Genomic DNA, 17655 nt, shown 5'->3' on the forward strand with positions numbered 1-17655 from the left:
ATTCAATGCTTCACTTCACTCTGCTTTTCATTCCATTTACTTCTGTGGTACCCAATAGCTGCTTCTCCCTGACTTGCCTGGATGGTACCTGCTCACATCACTACCTCAGAATTTGAATCTCCACTTCAGCTGCCAGATACACATAAATAGCTTCATAGTATACTGTCCCTAGTCCATATGGCTGAAGCCTGACATTTGTAAATCCAACATTCATAGCATCAGAGGTGAACTACCATGACTTGGCTGCCATTAGGTCTCTTTCACCATTAGAATTTCTGGATAAGGGGGCAGCTGGGTAGCTCAGTGGATTGAGAACCAGGCCTAGAGATGGGAGGTCCTAGGTTCAAATCTGGCCTCAGCCACTTCCTAGCTGTGTGACCCTGGGCAAGTCACTTGACCCCCATTGCCTAGCCCTTACCACTCTTCTGCCTTGGAGCCAATACACAGTATTGACTCCAAGACGGAAGGTAAGGGTTTTATTTTTTAAAAAATTTAAAAAAAAAAAGAATTTCTGGATAAATTCCACCTCCAACTTCCCCAGTCTTCAGTTTTCCATGCCAAGATTCATGTTCAATTAATCTTGAGTCGCAAACTAGGCAGAAGATGCACAGAATGTCTGTGGTGCCTTGTTGCCAGGTGCCTGTTACATTAGAATTCTCAAATGAAGCTGACCACATCTCATTACAACAAAAAGAATTTCATGGAGAATCCTCATGGAACAGAGAAGTTTCTAAGAACCTTTAGTTTGGACCAGTCAAATTTCAGCAGAATCAGTCTGTAGTTGTCTCTCTGATGCATTTCATCAGAAATAACTCTTGCTTGTGTTTTAAGGGCAAATTCTCCAAGATCCTGAAGCCAGTGCATTCTGGGATTCTGATGACTCTTTTGCCCCAAATCCCTTCAAAGTGGAAGTAAATCCCTACTCTGAAAAAAGGGAGGCCATATACTTTATGAATGAAGCAATTCTGCCTTTTGTCCTCCCTTCCAGAGTTGCTCCTTAGACGATGCCCACAAAACATGGTGGACTCTCAGACTGTCCCTTCATTAGGTCTCTCAGATGTGCTTTCTGGAGTATAAGACATGTGCTGATTGAAAATTAGAAAGGGAACTGAGGCTTTGGGAAGGATCTGAGCCCAGCAGGGTGTGCACTCAGCTGCAACTTTGCATATTTCCTTAAAGCTGGTGTGCTTTAAGCTTTTCAGAGGTTGATAAAAGGGCAGGGCAGTGTTTCTTTCTTTTAGAAGAACTACTGCTGGACCAGTGACCCTATAGACTGAGCAAGTGCTGTGTATACAGTAGGGAAGGAATCAGGATCTTACAGTCCTTTTGGAGCAAGATGTTGTACCAGACACCCATCATCTGGTTCTTTGCATTCTGGATTCCAGGTTAGACATCCCAGGAAGCAAGGACAGGGAAAAGGACCGGGTACTCTGGCCATGGAAATAAATCTTATTCTGTGATTCATCACTTATTTAAGAGAATACAATGCTGTTTAATAACTTCCTAAGGTCTTTAGAAAGGTGGGAGGACAGCACTCTTGGTTTATTTTTGCACTTTGTTCTACTTGACTTGTTTTTTTTTTAATAGATGCCTGGGGGATCGTTGATCTGACTCAGTCTCCAATCACACTGTCTGTAAATTTGGGACAGACTGTCACCATCACTTGTAGAACCAATATCATCATTGACCAGTGGTTAGGTTGGCTTCAGAAAATACCTGGACAACCCTTTAGGATGCTGATTTATGATGCCACCAAACGCAACCATTGGACTCCTGATCGGTTCGTGGGCAGTTGGTCAGGCAAAGATTTCCACCTCACCATCAATGGGGTGGAAGCTGAAGACATAGGATATTATTATTGTTACCATCATGATACAAGGAAATTGCCGTCACAGAGATATAGACCCAGACAAAAACCTTCTGACTGTTATATTATATGCTGCTAAGCAGGAGAGGAGTTGGGGGAAGCAGCTGCTTCTTGTGTGACTTCAGAGGAAGGTCTGGGAGGTTTAAGGGGTATGAGAAGCCAGGATGTGGCTGTCATGCCAGTCTGAGTTTTTGCTAAAGCTTGAGGAGGTAGTGATCACAGTTTTCCTTTTATCTGATAAAAACCTCACTGCTCTTTACAGTATACATGCCTGGACACAGAAGAAAGCAAGCATATGCAGACATATGCTTCTACGTGCATACCTGTACTCCTCCATGCACCCTCATAGAAGTACACACATATGTGACTGTGATCTCCTTCATATCTGGAGGTGATGCAAAGGGCAATGGTGTGTGTATTATTAGAAACTCAATGTCCTCTTTGATACTCAAACTCATCTGTCCATCTCCAACACTGATTTGTTGATCTTCCTCTTGTTCCTGAGGTTGAGTCTCCCCAATGCCATCCTGTAGTCACTTCTATGGGTCCTGGAATGGTCATGATGTTTTGTGGTCCATACTGGTAAAGCAAAAGATGGGGACAAGGAAGTAATACTGGAGAGCTGATAGGCTTGTTTTCAGACAACAGTCATCTCATTTCTAGACCTACACTCAAAGCCTTTCTGGCTTCAAACAGCCTTTCAGAACTCGGGCTCCTCTAGGATAATCTATCAGAACCCAGGGTCACTTCTCTGCCACATGGGTGCTAAGTAGGCTATCTCAATCACTGTGGACTCTGCTTCCTGAGCTCCCTCTCTGCACAGGACTTCAGATTTGAAGACGCTACCCCTTCCATCAAGAGGACGGATTCTTTGTTCCGGAGTGGTGTGTGTTTATGCTTTTGGTGTGTTATGTTCACTCAAAACATCCATTTTCTTTTTCACAGACATAAAAGATAAAGATGTAAATGAAGCGACAGACCAGCACTGGTCTGGGAGTCTGGCTTGTCCTCTTCCACTGAGGGGTCCCAGCTGTCGATTCACACAGGGAAGAGATGGGCTTCTTGCTTCTGGGTCTTTTTGCTCCTATTCCAGAACCACAAAGCAAAACCACTTAAGCATAGATTTAGTTGAAGCCTTGAGTCTTCCCACAAGAGATCAGAAAGGCATTCAGTATACAATGTGTATTGACCACAGGTCTTACTTTCTTCCCCACAAATGCTTAAAGCACACAAGACTCATAAGTTCACACTGACAAAGACAGAGTAACTCATAACTCCTATTATAGTCTTCCAGGATTTAGATGTCTAAACAAAAAATCCTTATTGGGATTGCTGATCGGCAATTTTGCCTTAACTTTGGTTCTGCACTGCCTGAACAACCCCTCGAGGTCTATATCTCCTTGTAAGAATTGGCATAATATTTCTACCCAGATATATATTTTATAAAGTTTATTAGAAAGGGTAGACAATCATTCCTATACGTAACCTGACCACGTGGTCCCTAGCCTGCCAGTCTCTTCCTCCATCCCTCTCACCTGCCTACTCTGTTCCCTTGTCTCTTCCTTCTTCGTTCTCTTCTCCCTCCTCTCAAACCCAAAGCCTTGACTTTTATTGATGTACAGAATGTACAGGGATGCAAACCTGGCGCACTGTGTTATGTCAAGAATGCTTGATGGACTGGTCGAGCTACTCAGGAGGGGGAGGGAATGAGCTTCCTTGACACATCCTAAATGGCCAGAGCTTGACTTGTCTCATTCTCTTGGCTTTGGTCATCTTCTTTGAGAAACGTTGTAGGAACTGCATAAAACTCTTGTAGGTCTAGTCTTAGGCTCTCCTAGATAAGCACAAGTGGGAGAAGCTATCATCATTGTGGTCTTTGTGACTCAGAGGGAGCTGAGTTCTGGAGAGGTCCAGTGAGTGCAAGGTCTTTGCTATATGGCCCTGACATTGTCTATTTCCTGGGCTGACTGCTTTGCACATGAATAATTGCCACCTCTGGTACATCATGTCATGCAGGCAAAAGGGACTTGTTAAGCACTTTCTAAGTGCTAGGCACTGTGCTGAGTGCTGGGAACACAAATACAAACAAAAAGAAATGCCCTCAAGGATGCATTTACACTTTAATGGGAAAAGATAACCCATAAAAGGGAGATGGGGAGTGGCAAGGGTATCCAGGAGAGTACAGTGCTGAAGTCTGAAGAGTTGGAAGCCTAGCCAGGAAGGGAATGAAGCATGGATGGACTGGACTAATCCTAAAAATGGAGACACCAGAAGGAAACCTATAACCAATAGGAGAAGGAAGTTGTCTTGAGGGAGGGATGTTCCATGGTGAAAAGGTATCAGGTCAAGAGGATCTCCAATTGATAAATGGTCAAAGGATAGGAATAGGTAGTTCTCAGATTAAGAAATTAAAACTATCTTTAGTCATATGCAAAAAACTTCTTCAAATCACTATTAATTGGAGAAATGCAAATTAAAACAATTCTGATATATCACTTCATACCTATCAGACGGACTTATATGACAAAAAAGAAAAATGGCAAATATTAGAGGGGTTGTAGGAAAGTTGGGATGCAAACACACTGTTGGTGGAACTGTGAACTGAATGCTGATTGAAGGAAACCACTTTTTACTTCATTTTCTTCAAGAGGTTTTTTTCTTATATAAGTGATACGTGTCTTTCACAACACAGTGGACATGGAAATATGCATTGTATGACAGCACATGTATAACCTATATCATCTAACTTGCCATGTGGGTAGGAGGGAGGGATAGATAGAATAGAGAGAACGTGTATTACAAAATCTGAGAAAATGGATATTAAAAATTGTATCTACATGTAATTGGAGGGGAACAATAAAAACTAGATGAGGAGGAAATTTGAATGAAATTGAAATCCAGCCACTGTTTCTTGTGTACTTTAATACATCATCAAAATCTCTCTCTCTCTCTCTCTCTCTCTCTCTCTCTCTCTCTCTTTCTCTCTCTCTCTTTCTCTCTGTCTGTCTGTCTGTCTGTCTCTCTCTCACTCTCTCTGTCTGTCTCTCTATTTCCCTCTCTCTCTTTGCCTCCTTCTTTCTCCCAGACTGTGATTTCATCAGTGTTGCACCTTTCTGAAATGGAAGTTTTCTCCATTGATTCAGATCCACAATTCTGCTGTAACTTAAAGTCTTAGAAAAATGCCAAGGACAGTAGTTTTTTTCACCTGGAGTCCATTTGGATAAATATATTTCAATATAATTTGTTTCCTTTGTAATCCTGTGTTTTCTTTTATGTATTTAAAAACATAATTCTGAAAAGGGGTCTGTTGGCTTCACCAAGACTGGCCAAGGGGTCAATGACCCCCACAAAGTTAAGAGCCCTTGACTTAACCTAACCTCCCCATTTTTATGGAAGGGATATTTGTTCAAATACGAATTAGACTAGAAGGCCATTGAGGTATCATTCATACATGTTAGTTGGACTTACCATACAGGACTGCTGAGACTTAAATGAAACAGTGCTTTAAAGTGCTTTACAACACTTAAAAAGTTATACAAATATCTGGGTAAGCAGGCTTGAGCTGGTCTCAGTATCCAGAAAAGTGAGGTATGGCTCCAGGCCAGTCAGTCAGTCAACAAACATTTAGTAAAAGGTTATCAAGGCATTGTTCATGTCAACATCTAAAGTGGATAGATTGTTAAGAAGGTTTGGAATCATCTTCCTTGTTAGTTAAAATTGTTTTTTTTACTCTGCCTGAATAAAGTACCCATTTATCCCCAGATTATCACACTGGATCTGTTGTGATGTTCATGTTCTTTTGGGTAGAGAAGGGGACTACTATGTGTGTGTGTCGGGGGTGGGGGGAGTCCAGTTTTCCCAGGAGTTATTCTGTTCTCCTAAAAAAATCAAAGATTGAGAGAGAGGGATGGATGATAGGCTTTGGAAATCCGGACACCTGCCTTTTCAGAGGGACTTTAAATTAGCTCTCTGGCCATAAAAGGGAAACTTGGTCCCTCTCTTGCTGAAGAATTGGGGCCCAATGGCTTCAAGGGAAGTCAGACTCTAATAATAAGTGCTGTGGTTAGGCTCGGTCCAATGCCCTTTACCCCCTGACTCACTTGCATGATTACAGCTACTTTGCATATCTTCCTCTTTCCTCAAAGACTGCTCCTTTTCAGAAATGGGATAAAGGGGGTATCTCAGTAATTGATGTTACTTAATTTCCTACAGTACAGACTTTGCAAGATGTTCTCTCTGGCTGGACTCTTGGGCTTCCTGGTGTTCTGGATGAAGGGTGAGGGAAACAAGGGGAGAAAGAGTAGGGGATAGTGCACTTTAGCCAGCAGTATGAAATGAGTTAGGGAAGGAATATTGTTCTGGGTTTCTGAGAAAAAAGATGGACCCAAGTGTCTTTGGGACAATTAATGGGCTCTCTCTTGGCTTAGGATGTGAGGAAATGGAATAAGGTCTCTATGACTGGATGTGATTGAGAGAAAAAGAATTATTTGGTGATAAGGGTATGCATTGGTGTGTGCTGATTTTTGATAATGGAAGATCATAGATCTAGAGCTGGCAGAGACCTCAGAGGCCATTTGGTTCAAATATCTCATTTACAGATGAGGAAACTGAGGTTCACAGAAGTTAAGTGACTTTCTCACAGTCATCCTAATGTTAATGTTAGAATTTGGATTTAATCCCAGGTCCTTTGACTCCAGAGGCAGTGATCTTTCTATGCATCATGCTAAGATAATATTTGAAAACATTTTCTACTCTGAAATTTCTATGGTATTTCTCAACTCAGGCACCCATGGACAAGTTTCGGTAACTCAGTCTCCAGCCTTCTTGTCTGTATTGCCAGGAGAGAGCATCACCATCACCTGCAAGACCAGTAGGAGTGTAATTGAAAGCCAAGGCACCAGCTCCATACACTGGTACCAACAGAAACCTGGCCAAATCCCCAGGCTACTCATTTACCATGCTTCTATGGTGGCCTCGGGGGTTCCGGCTCGGTTCAGTGGCACTGGGTCTGGGACAGATTTCACATTTGTAATCAGTAGTGTGAAGGCTGAAGATGTTGCTGATTACTACTGTCAGCAGGGCTACAATGTTCCTCACCCACAGTTCTCTAGCCCAGATCTTAAACATCCCTAGTCTGGCTGATGAGTGCAGCTGTTTTCCTCCTACTTCTCCTTTCCTCACAGCTAATATGGAAACTGCTTAGATGTGAACTCTTTGGTCCATGTAAATGTAAACAAGACTCAAGAGAAAGGACCTGCATGAGAGTTCTCTTCCTCCCTTGATCCTAGCATTGCAGATGGATCTGTAGTCAACTACTTTAGTCAGAATGGGACAGGGAAACATCTTGAATTTGGAATCAGAGGACCATGGCTCCAAACCCAGGGCTATCATTTGTTCTCTGGGAAACTCAGGACAAATAATTTAACTTCTCTGGGATTCTGTTTTCTCATCTGAGAAAACAGATGAGAAAACAGAATCCCAGAGAAGTTAAGTAGACTTTTAAAGTTCCTTCCTGCTCAGAGTTTATCCTGGCTTAGCCCTATACTGAGTGAATATTTGGGTTTTCAGGGTCTAGTCACTGAAAAGAATAGAATCTTAGAGTTTAAAGGGGATTTAGAGACCTTTGGTGTCAGTTCCTATCCAGTGGAATAATATCTCCTTTTCAATTTCTTGTATGAGACATAATGTCCAACCTCTACTTGATCATTTTTAATGAGGAGGAGATTATTACTTTTTGAACTAGTCTAGGTGATTGCTGTATAGCTCTAACAATTAGCCTCCCCCCTCCACCTTATATTAAGCAAAAACTCTGCCTAGCTATAATGTCTGCCCATTAGTCTTGGGTTTTCTCTATGTGCAAGATAGAATCTCTTAGCTTTTCCATTTTCCCTTCAAAAATCTGAAGATAGCTATCATTCTCCTCACTTAAATAAACATTTCTCTTTCAGTTTAATGTAGCCCAGGTCATCTAACTATTCTTCAAGTGATAAGTGCCACTTCTACTGTTGCGATTCTTTTTATCTTGATGTTCTCTTATTTTCCAATAATGGTCCCCCCAATAGAAGTGAATACAATGTATATGTGGTCTGGACGCAGTCAGAAAGAATGAGATCATTACTTCTGTTGATGTGGGCAATATATGTTTGTAAGGGGCTTAGAGAGATGAATCTCTGTAGGTAGAAGTCTTCAGAGCCTGGCTGCTGGATTTTGGGAGAAACAAGTCCCAGACAAGCACCATGTTTTCGTCCTTCTTCAGGAGGAAATGAGTCCATAGTGATTTCTCAGTCAGGAGCATCAGCAAGGAGAAGTTTGGACTGATGCTTTTCTTTCTGGAGAGGGAGAGATATTGATTGAGAGAACAGACTGGAAGTCAAGAGAATGAGGTGCTCTAATAGTCAATTTGCAACTTGTGTCTGGAGATTAGGGAGCTTGATGGAGGCATGTGATGCTCTCTATGGGGCTGCCCACCAGAGCTGAATGAACTTCTACTTTCAGAGAAGAGAATGGGACAAAGGGAAGCACTGAAGAGTTTGATTTCTAGGTAGCAGACTCAGAACTATGGTCTTCCCTTCCCTCTCCATTTTCTGCATGAATACAGAAACTATTCCAAAGTGTATTTTATTTGATAAAGTAACTTCTGGTTTATGTTTAAGTAACTTGAAATCTCTTTTGCTGGCTACAAAAAACTGATTTCTTTGATTGCTGTTAGTCCCTGTGTTGCTTTACTTGAGAATGGGAGTGCTAGGTTAAGGAGGAGAGATGTTTGGTATTGGCATACAGAGTTACAGAAAGGATCAGGTTTTAAGCCCTGGTCTCCCAAAGTGCTAGTCTTTCTCTTGGCTGGGGACTGAGCCAAATTAATAGAGAATGTTGAAAATGTCTTTCTTAATAATTGTTCAATAAACTTCTCAAAAGGCAGAACTAAATGGGATCTGAGTTTTTCTCTGACCTCAAGCTAAAGGAAAGCAGAGTTCCATTTATTGCCAGGGACACGGATGGCAATTCAGTCAAATGACTTCATCTGCTCCTTTCTCCTTTCCCCACATATGCTCAGAGAAAGCTGAAAGCCATTATTTTTACAGGAAGCAATGAGTTGCTTCCATTGTCTACAATGATGCAAAGAAGCAACAAGGTACATATTCAGATATTGGCTCTGTCACAAACTACTTGTGTGACTTTGGGCAATTCTTCTCCCTCCTCCTGCTAGCTGTACTCTTCTTTGGTTTCTTCATCATGCCCCTAGTTAACTCATCCTTGGGAAATCTCATCAACTTGTAAGATCTAATCAGCTTTGATATTCATATCTCATCAATAATGGACCTACATAAACTCTTCCACATTCCACAGACATCATCTCCCAAGGTATCCCCTCATTCCCCAGCCAGCTACACTTATTTTGGACTTTTTTCACTTTTCCTCCATGTCTGCAAGGGTAACTCTCCCCCCACCCCAACTACTTTTTAAGCTTTCTTTTTTGTGTGTGTGTTGTCTCTCCCATCAGAATGAAAGCTTCTTGAGGGCAGGGATAGTCTTTCTTTTCTGTTTTTATACCTTTGGCATTTAGCATAGTGCCTAACACATAAAAGGTGAATAATAAGTGTTTATTGACTAATTTATCTACGCTATTTGGACCTAAATTTCCTTCTCTCAAAAATTAAAGCTATGATTTCTTTAGCTTTGTCTGGTATCATGATTGCTACTCCTGCTTTTTTTTTTTACTTTAGATGATACATAATAAATTCTGCTCCAGTCTTTTACCTTGAATCTCTGTGAGTCACCCTACCTTAATTGTGTTTCTTGTAAACACAATATAGTAGGATTCTGGTTTTTAATCCACTCTGCTGTCTGCTTCTGTTTTTTGGGTGAGTTCATCCCATTCACATTCAGTGTTATGATTACTAACTGTGTATTGCCCTCCATCATATTATTCCCTTTAGATCCTACTCCTCTCCCCTTCACTCTGTTCCTCCTCACCAGTATTTTATTTTATCATCCCCCACCTACTTCACTCTTCCTTCAATTACCTCCCCATTTCCTTGTCTTATTCCCCTTCTACTTCTCTGTAGGGTGATGAGTATACTCATTTTCCCCACTCTGAGTCAGTTACAGTGAGAGTAGAGTTTAAGCATTAGATTAGATGATTTTTAAGGCACCTTTTGTCTCTAAACTTGTGATCCCATGATTGTAAAAGTTTTTCTGGTTTCTTGGAGCACTTGACCTTAGTGTCTTAGGGATGGTGGGATTTTCCTCAGTGGAAAAATGATCTCCCATCTGAGACCATATATCTTACTAGGACTTTTAGAGACCAGCATTGTTCAAGATAACAAGGTTTCAAGGTCTGCCAGGAGCTGGAACAACTCCCTTCTGCTCCTTTAACCTCCCAGAGGTTTTTTGTTGTTGTTGTTGTTGTTGTTTTTTTACTTTGCAGTGTTCTAATGAAATAGTGCTCCTAGTGATGGACTCAAGAGTAGCAAGATGGATTCACTATTCCAGTTCCTCAGTCTCCTCTTCTTGGCCCCAAATAAGAATATGTAATAAAAGAACAAGCAGATGTGCTCTACTTTTTAATGAGATGAGGTGGTTTTCACTTGGGAAAATGTGGGAAGAGGAGTCCGTGCAACCAAATGGGAAAGTATAATTTTACTGTAACACAAAATGGCATGTTCTAAAATGATGTCTGTTCAGGAAAATTGTATTTGATTTGGGGATATTATAGCTTATCATGTTTTTCTGCCTTTAGACTTCAGCAGGGACATAATGTTCACCTAGCCTGACTTCCTTTCTGGGATCTCTGGAGAGTCGCTGTCAATTGCAAAACCAGTTAGTGAGAACATTCTGATGGGAAAATATACATAAATTGGCTCTAATAGAAATTGGCATCTCATCCCCTACATTCCCATCTGGCACTCTTTGGCTCCTGCTGGGTTCTTGACAGTGTTTGTGAGATGAATTTTAAGCTCACAATCAGCAATATGGAGGCTGAGGCTGCTGCAGATTATTCCTGTGCTCAGAATTCTCATCATCCTTCCAAAGCTCTAGAGTACTGAATCTAAACTTTCCCAGGACTAGGTTGTCCCAACTACTTCCCATCCTGAGACAGTGGAGCCTGTCATGTATAGTCTCTCTAGATTTGTGTAGGGGAAGGATAATTTCAGAGGATACGGAGTAGGAATGAAGTGTGTATCCTGAAGCCTTCTACTCCTCTCCAGCTTCCATAGTCTAAGTAGAGCTATTCAGGACCAGATCCATTCTCATATGTCTCACATGCACACTCTCAGGACCATTTCTCATTTCATCATCCCAGCTTATATTTCAGCAGACTCTCCAGCCTTTGCCTTTATCGTCATCCCCCCATTACCTTGGTAACTAGCCTTTACCTAATGCTTTAAGGTTTGCAAAGCATTGTCATGTATTATCTTACTTGATCTTCCTTGCAAACCTAGAGGTAGGCTTTATTATTATTTCCATTATACAGATGAGGAAACTATGGCTGAGAAAGGTTCAGTGACTTGCTCAGGGTCACACAAATACAAAATGGTTGTCAAGATTTGAACTTAGATTTTCCTAACTTTGAACCCATAACATCTTCTTAATCTATCCTTTTTCTTCCAGTTCCAGCTTCTACATAAGTGATCATGGTTCTTAAAGGAGGCTCAAGCAGAAGTCTAATGAAAATCAGGCAAACGGATAAGTGGAATTTCATGTCCTTTTTTGACTAGAGCATATTATAAAGTAAGAATTTCCTGGGACTTCATGTTTTTTTGGAACATTGTTACTTGCCTATATTTTCTGCTTGTTTTCTCTTAGCTTAGTGAAATGAAGATGATTAGGGAAGGTGGGAACAGTAGTTTAGAATATAGGCCATATTTTTCCTTTCTCTACCATACATACCGACAAATCCTTTAGCCTAAGTCTGTCACACTTGGTCTGAACTACTGTTACATTCTTCCAGGACTTCCCATCTATCGCCTCTTTCTCTTCCTATTAATTCACATAGAAATTCAGACTCTTTCTCGTTCTCAGAACCAGACTATTTTTTCTTGCTTCCTCCCCTTAAACATTATTATTTCTTTCTTAGTCTCCCTATTTCTTTTGCCAGTCAAAATTAATGACATACTCTTCATCCTCAGTATTTCTCATCCCCCTCCCCTTTTTTTGTTGTGATTTCTGCCCAAATTAAAGGATTCCAACTCAATGGCTCACAGAATCAGACAAGTACTTAGCATTTTTTTAAAATTTAGAATATTTTTCTATGGTTACATGATTCATGATTTTTCCCACCCCTCTTCCCTCCCACCTCCTGGAGCTGACAAGCAATTCCACTGAGTTATACATGTATCATTGTTTTAAAACCTATTTTCGAGGGACTTGTAGATTCCACGTTGACAGTACCAAGCCCCTTCTTTCTCTGTCTTAGGACCATCATCTTTGTTCTGCCATGGGACCCAATTCCAATTTCTCTTAATGTTACTCAGGCTCTACAGCTATGTAAATGAAGAACTCTTCTCCAAACCAACCAAACCAATGCTGAATTCATCAGTCTACTCAATAACTACCACCGGGCAACAGATCAGGGGGAACACTTCAATTCTCAGCAACTTGAGGAACAGGACACTTTTCTTCAAGAGATAATGAAGACAGCAGTCATGAAGGCTATGGCTTCTTCCATCAACAAAACAGATACAGCTCAGAGCAAGAATTTGTCAATGACCTGAAGAAGATGTGGTTTGGGTTGTATTCCCGGGGCCATGATGAGGGTGACTCCAGTGGCTTTGAACATGTTTTCTCTGGAGAAGTGAAAAAGGGAAAAGTGTCAAGATTCCATAACTGGATCCACTTCTACCTGCAGGAGAAGGAGGGTCTGGTTGACTAATAGTCACATATATATATATACCACATATATAGCCACAACTATGACAAGCCATGGGACTCTTATCCTGATGTGCTAGGAATGCAATTCAACTGGGATGGCTACTTCAAAGAAGTGGGATCAGCATGGCATTCCTTGGCAGTAGTCTGGAGTTTGAGTGCTCTCTGTCATTTGAACTTAGGTGGGTACCCTCTCTGGCTATCCAAACCAAGACCTGGGACACGGTGACCTATGGAAATGGCAAGAAGTATATTGCTTCAGCCTACATAGTATCTTCTACGAATTAGAGTTCTGGGCAAGGAAAGAATGTGAGGTTCACTAGAGGTCTTCAGGAGCTGTGGTGCTATCTGCCCTGGGCTAGAGTTGGGAGGTATTCTACACTGACCTATTTGAAATGGAGTTTTCATCAGAAAAGTGCCTGTCAAAGAAGGTTCTCAAGCCTAGAAAAGCCCAAAAAGGAGAAAGAAGAAAGATTTAAATTAGGAAACAATTACAACAACCAATCCAGGGGAAAATCTGGACCAAAGTCCTCTAGCATTTCTGCAGTTGAAGACAAGTGGATACAATTTATGAGTAGAATATTGATAACTAGTTTTTTTAACACTAATATGTTATGGAACAACAATAATAATAGCTATAATACACAAGCCTAGATACTAGTCCATGGTCTATTCCACCATTACAGACCTCAAATATATTGGAGAACTCAACTAGTAAAACATATTAGAACTAGGTCATTATGAACAAATCTGTTGCGCACAATTGCCTAAGTATTACACTAGACATAACAATCATTTAAGAACAGTATTTTTAATGTTAGCTACACCAACTGCTCATAATATCCAAACTCCATGAAATAAAACTTTTCACAATATGAAAGCCCATAGCAAAGGAGATTAAAATCATGCAGGGGCAGGATGAGAAATAAATGATCTCTGAGGCCATCTCCATCTGCTATAAGGTTGTACCAAGGATGCTTTCAGAGAGCCTAAAGAAGATGAGCCTACCTCCTAATACTTTTATTCAGCTGTAATCAGCAGTTATTTTGTATATGTAAAGATTAAAATTTAGGGGAGACTATGGGGAGACTGAGGCGGGTAGAAATTAGTTTCTCTCTTCAAGGAGTATTATATTTTTAGAGGTTTATTGAAGATTAAGAATTAAAGAAAAGACAGGATAAGAAACACGTGCCTAGGCCAGAGTGGCCTAGACAAGACCTCACCTACATTATGGAAAGAGCCACGTCTGCCCCAAAACGGAAGTCCAAGCGAGAGCTCAAAAGCCTTTGTAATCAGCTTAAATACCTTCTCTATCTCGCCCACCTCAGAATTCCGTGGGATTACAAAGCATTTTGGGGAAGTGGAGCAAGGGCTTGTGGGGATTGAAGTCCAGAGTTCAAATCTCAATTTTACATATATCTGTGAAGTAGTCTATAAAACAGCAAATAGAAAAGAAAAATAAGCAAGATACCAACTTGTTCCAGACTGTCTCTATCTGAATTTCCTCAAAAACAAATAAGAATGCCATGATAAAATAAAAATAATTATACACTTATTGAGGTCAACCAAAAGTCATGTTGCTATCTCACTGGAGCATTATGCATAGTGAAAGATGTGTTAACATGCTTTTTGATGAAACCATATAGTTTGATATCATTCACTGATGTCAAGTAAGTAATAAGATGTTTTGGCTTAACTCCCTTTTATCTTGAAGGTGATTTTTAGTTCTATTTAGTACAGATCTTTATGAATTCAAGAATGGACAGTCCATAATAGACTTAAACAATCTCCCTTAAAAAATACCATGTTTTATACCGGTCCATTCATAGTATTTTGTCAGTGGCATGTTTTAGAGAAGAGTTTTCCATGTGAACACTAAATACTCTAGCACTAACACAATACTTGGGTCTATTTTTGTAAATGTGCAATACATAAACAAGCCACATATGTACAACTAAATCAAAGGACTAATGATCATTAATAAAGACAGAATAAACATCTCAGTACTTTTGTGGTTTGTTCAATAATTACCAACTGGATAATAAATAAGTTGCTCTTTATACTCCTGGGATCTCAGAACACCCTTTTGTTCCTCAGATAATATATTGCTTTCTTGTAAATGTTTATAGACTTTTTTTCTGTGAGACAATCTGTGAATGCTTTGTATAAAGGATGTAATCTATATTTTGAGTGTTGTTCTTATCTTTTGTTAGTAGAAATGTCATGCATTCTGATAAGAAAGATGAGATCAGGCTTATGACTGAGAGGAAGCTGGAAAAGTGTTTTGCTCATAATCCATGTGAAGTATTTGAGCCAATGATTGTGTAGCTTATCTGGTCTTATTGCTTTATAGTTTTGAAGAAAAGCTAGTTTCTGTCTCTTCCTTTGACATAACTTCTGTCAGTTCATTATACTGACAGTGCACAGTTTTCCATTTCTTGTTTGATTCAATGTATATTTCCACTATGCAATACATGGAGACAAGTAGAAGTTGTCCATGTCCTCCTTCTTTTGGGGTACCCTTTCACCTGTAACTTCTCAAGCTGCTGTAGAAAAGTTTTTATTTGTTTGAAGATAAAAAAACAAACAAACAACAAAAAACTCATTTCCATGTTATTCATTTTTGCAATAGGATGATCTTTTAACATTAAAACCCGAATCATATCTCCATGGAATTATGTGATCAATCATGTTTTTTTTCTGCATTTCTATTTCCACAGTTCTTTCTCTGGATGTGGATAGTGTTCTTTCTCATAAGTTCCTCTCGATTGTCCTGGATTATTGCATTGCTGCTAGTAGAAAAGTCTATTACATTTGATTGTGCCACAATGCATCAGTCTCTATGTCCAATGTTCTCCTGGTTCTGCTCCTTTCACTCTGAATCACTTCTTGTAGAGCTTTCCAGTTCATATAGAAATATCCAGTTCATCATTCCTTTCAGCACAATAATATTCCATTACCATCAGATACCACAATTTGTTCAGCCATTCTTCAATCGAAGGAATCTCCTCATTTTCCATTTTTTTTTTTTGCCACCACAAAGAGCGCGGCTATAAACATTTTTGTACAAGTACTTTTCCCTATTATCTCTTTAGGGTACAAACCAACCAGTGGTATTACTGGATCAAAGGACAGCCATTATTTTAAAGCCCTTTGTGTATAATTACAAATTACCCTCCAGAATGGTTGGATTAATCCACAGCTCCACCAGGAGTATATTAATATCCCAATTTTGCCACAACCCCTCCAACATTTATCACTTTCCCTTGCTGCCATATTGGCCAGTCTGCTAGGTGTAAGGTGGTACCTTAGAGTTGTTTTGATTTGCATTTCTCTAATCAGGAGGAATTTAGAACACTTTTTCATGTGCTTTTTGATAGTTTTGATTTCTTCATCTGAAAACTGCTTATTCATGTCCTTGACCATTTGTCAATTGGGGAATGGCTTAATTTTTTTTGTAAATTTGACTTGGTTCCTTATATATTTGGGAAATTAAACCTTTGGCAGAGAGTTTTGTTATAAAAATGTTTTCCCAGTTTGTTGCTTTCCTTTTAATTTTGGTTGCAATGGTTTTGTTTGTGTAAAACCTTTTAAATTTGATATAATCAAAGGAATTCATTTTATATTTTGTAATGTTGTCTATCTCTTGCTTGGTCTTAAATTCTTTCCTTTCCCACAGATCTGATAGGTATACTATTCTATGTTCACCTAATTTATTTATTATTTCACTTTTTATATTTATGTCATTTACTCATTTTGAATTTATCATGGCATAGGTGTAAGATGTTGATCTAAACCTAAATTTTCCCATACTGTCCAATTTTCCCAACAGTTTTTGTCAAATAGTAAGTTATTGTCCCCAAAGCTGGGATCTTAGGGGTTATTGAACATTAGCTTTCTGAGGTCATTTACCACTGGTCTGTTCCATTGATTCACCTTTCTGCTCTTAGCCAGTACTATATTATTTTGTTAACCATTGCTTTATAAGTATTCAGCATTTTAGGTACCAACACAAGATGCTCCCTCATAGCCCAGATCTTGAATTTTTTAGAATCCTGGAAGCTCAGAATTGGAAGGAGAACTCAGAAGCCAAGCAGGCCAATGTATACCTGACTAAGAATTCCCATGAGTTCATACTTGACAAGTGTTTTCTTGAAGATTTTTAGTGAGGGGGAATCAATTATCTCTTGGGGGCAATCTATTCCACCTTTGGAGAGATGTGATTATTATGATACTTTTCCTTTTATCAAGCCTAAATCATCCTCTCTCTCTCTGACTTCTACCCATTTCTCCTACTTCTACCTCTGGGACTAATCTAAATAGACGTTATCTTTCTTCCATATGATAGACATTCAATTCCTTGAAGACAGCTTATCATTTTTCCCTAAACTTTCTCTTCTTTAGGTTAAACAAGCCCAGTTCCATTAAGTGATACTCATAAGGCAAGTTCTTAAGGACCTTTGACATCCTGGGTACCTAACTGAATGATCTTCAGCTTACCAATATCTTTCCTAAAATATGCTACCAAAACCTAACGACCCCATCCCATTGGAGCCTAGAGCTACGTAACAGATGCTCACTTAATGGGCTTTTGGATTGATTTCTGTAGTATTTCTGAATATATAGACTCTCTTCAATATGATTCCCATTTCTCTTTCTTGCTTTATTTCATACAACTGCCTTTCCCATTATTCTGTATTCTAGTGAAGTTGTGCTACTTGCTATCTTCCAAACACAAATACTCCCAATTCCTCCTACTTCTGTTTATTTTCAAAATTTATCCTACATGCATAGAATTCACTCCTTCCTAATTTCTGCCTCTCAGAATTTCCAAAAATACTTTTTGCCTATAACTCTGACTCTGGAGAAATCCTTTTCTTCCTTCAAGGTCCAGTTCAGGTACCACTATTTCCATGATG

General features: G+C 39.7%; 1 pseudogene and 2 gene segments (V, D, J or C); all 3 read left to right on the forward strand.

The window, feature by feature from the left end:
• Positions 1-1255: 1255 nt before the first annotated feature.
• LOC130457445 (immunoglobulin kappa variable 3-11-like) lies at positions 1256-1946 on the forward strand. The segment is given in 2 exon segments: positions 1256-1385; positions 1588-1946. Coding segments are annotated over 2 exon segments (408 nt in total).
• Positions 1947-6094: 4148 nt separating this feature from the next.
• Positions 6095-10191, forward strand: LOC130457449 (immunoglobulin kappa variable 6D-21-like). The segment is given in 3 exon segments: positions 6095-6143; positions 6651-6955; positions 10144-10191. Coding segments are annotated over 3 exon segments (402 nt in total).
• A 940-nt stretch (positions 10192-11131) lies between these two features.
• On the forward strand, positions 11132-13379 carry LOC103092622 (uridylate-specific endoribonuclease-like; annotated as a pseudogene).
• The last annotated feature ends 4276 nt before the right edge of the window (positions 13380-17655 follow it).

This window comes from Monodelphis domestica, chromosome 1, assembly GCF_027887165.1.
Source record: "Monodelphis domestica isolate mMonDom1 chromosome 1, mMonDom1.pri, whole genome shotgun sequence".
Classification (NCBI taxonomy): Eukaryota; Metazoa; Chordata; class Mammalia; order Didelphimorphia; family Didelphidae; genus Monodelphis; species Monodelphis domestica.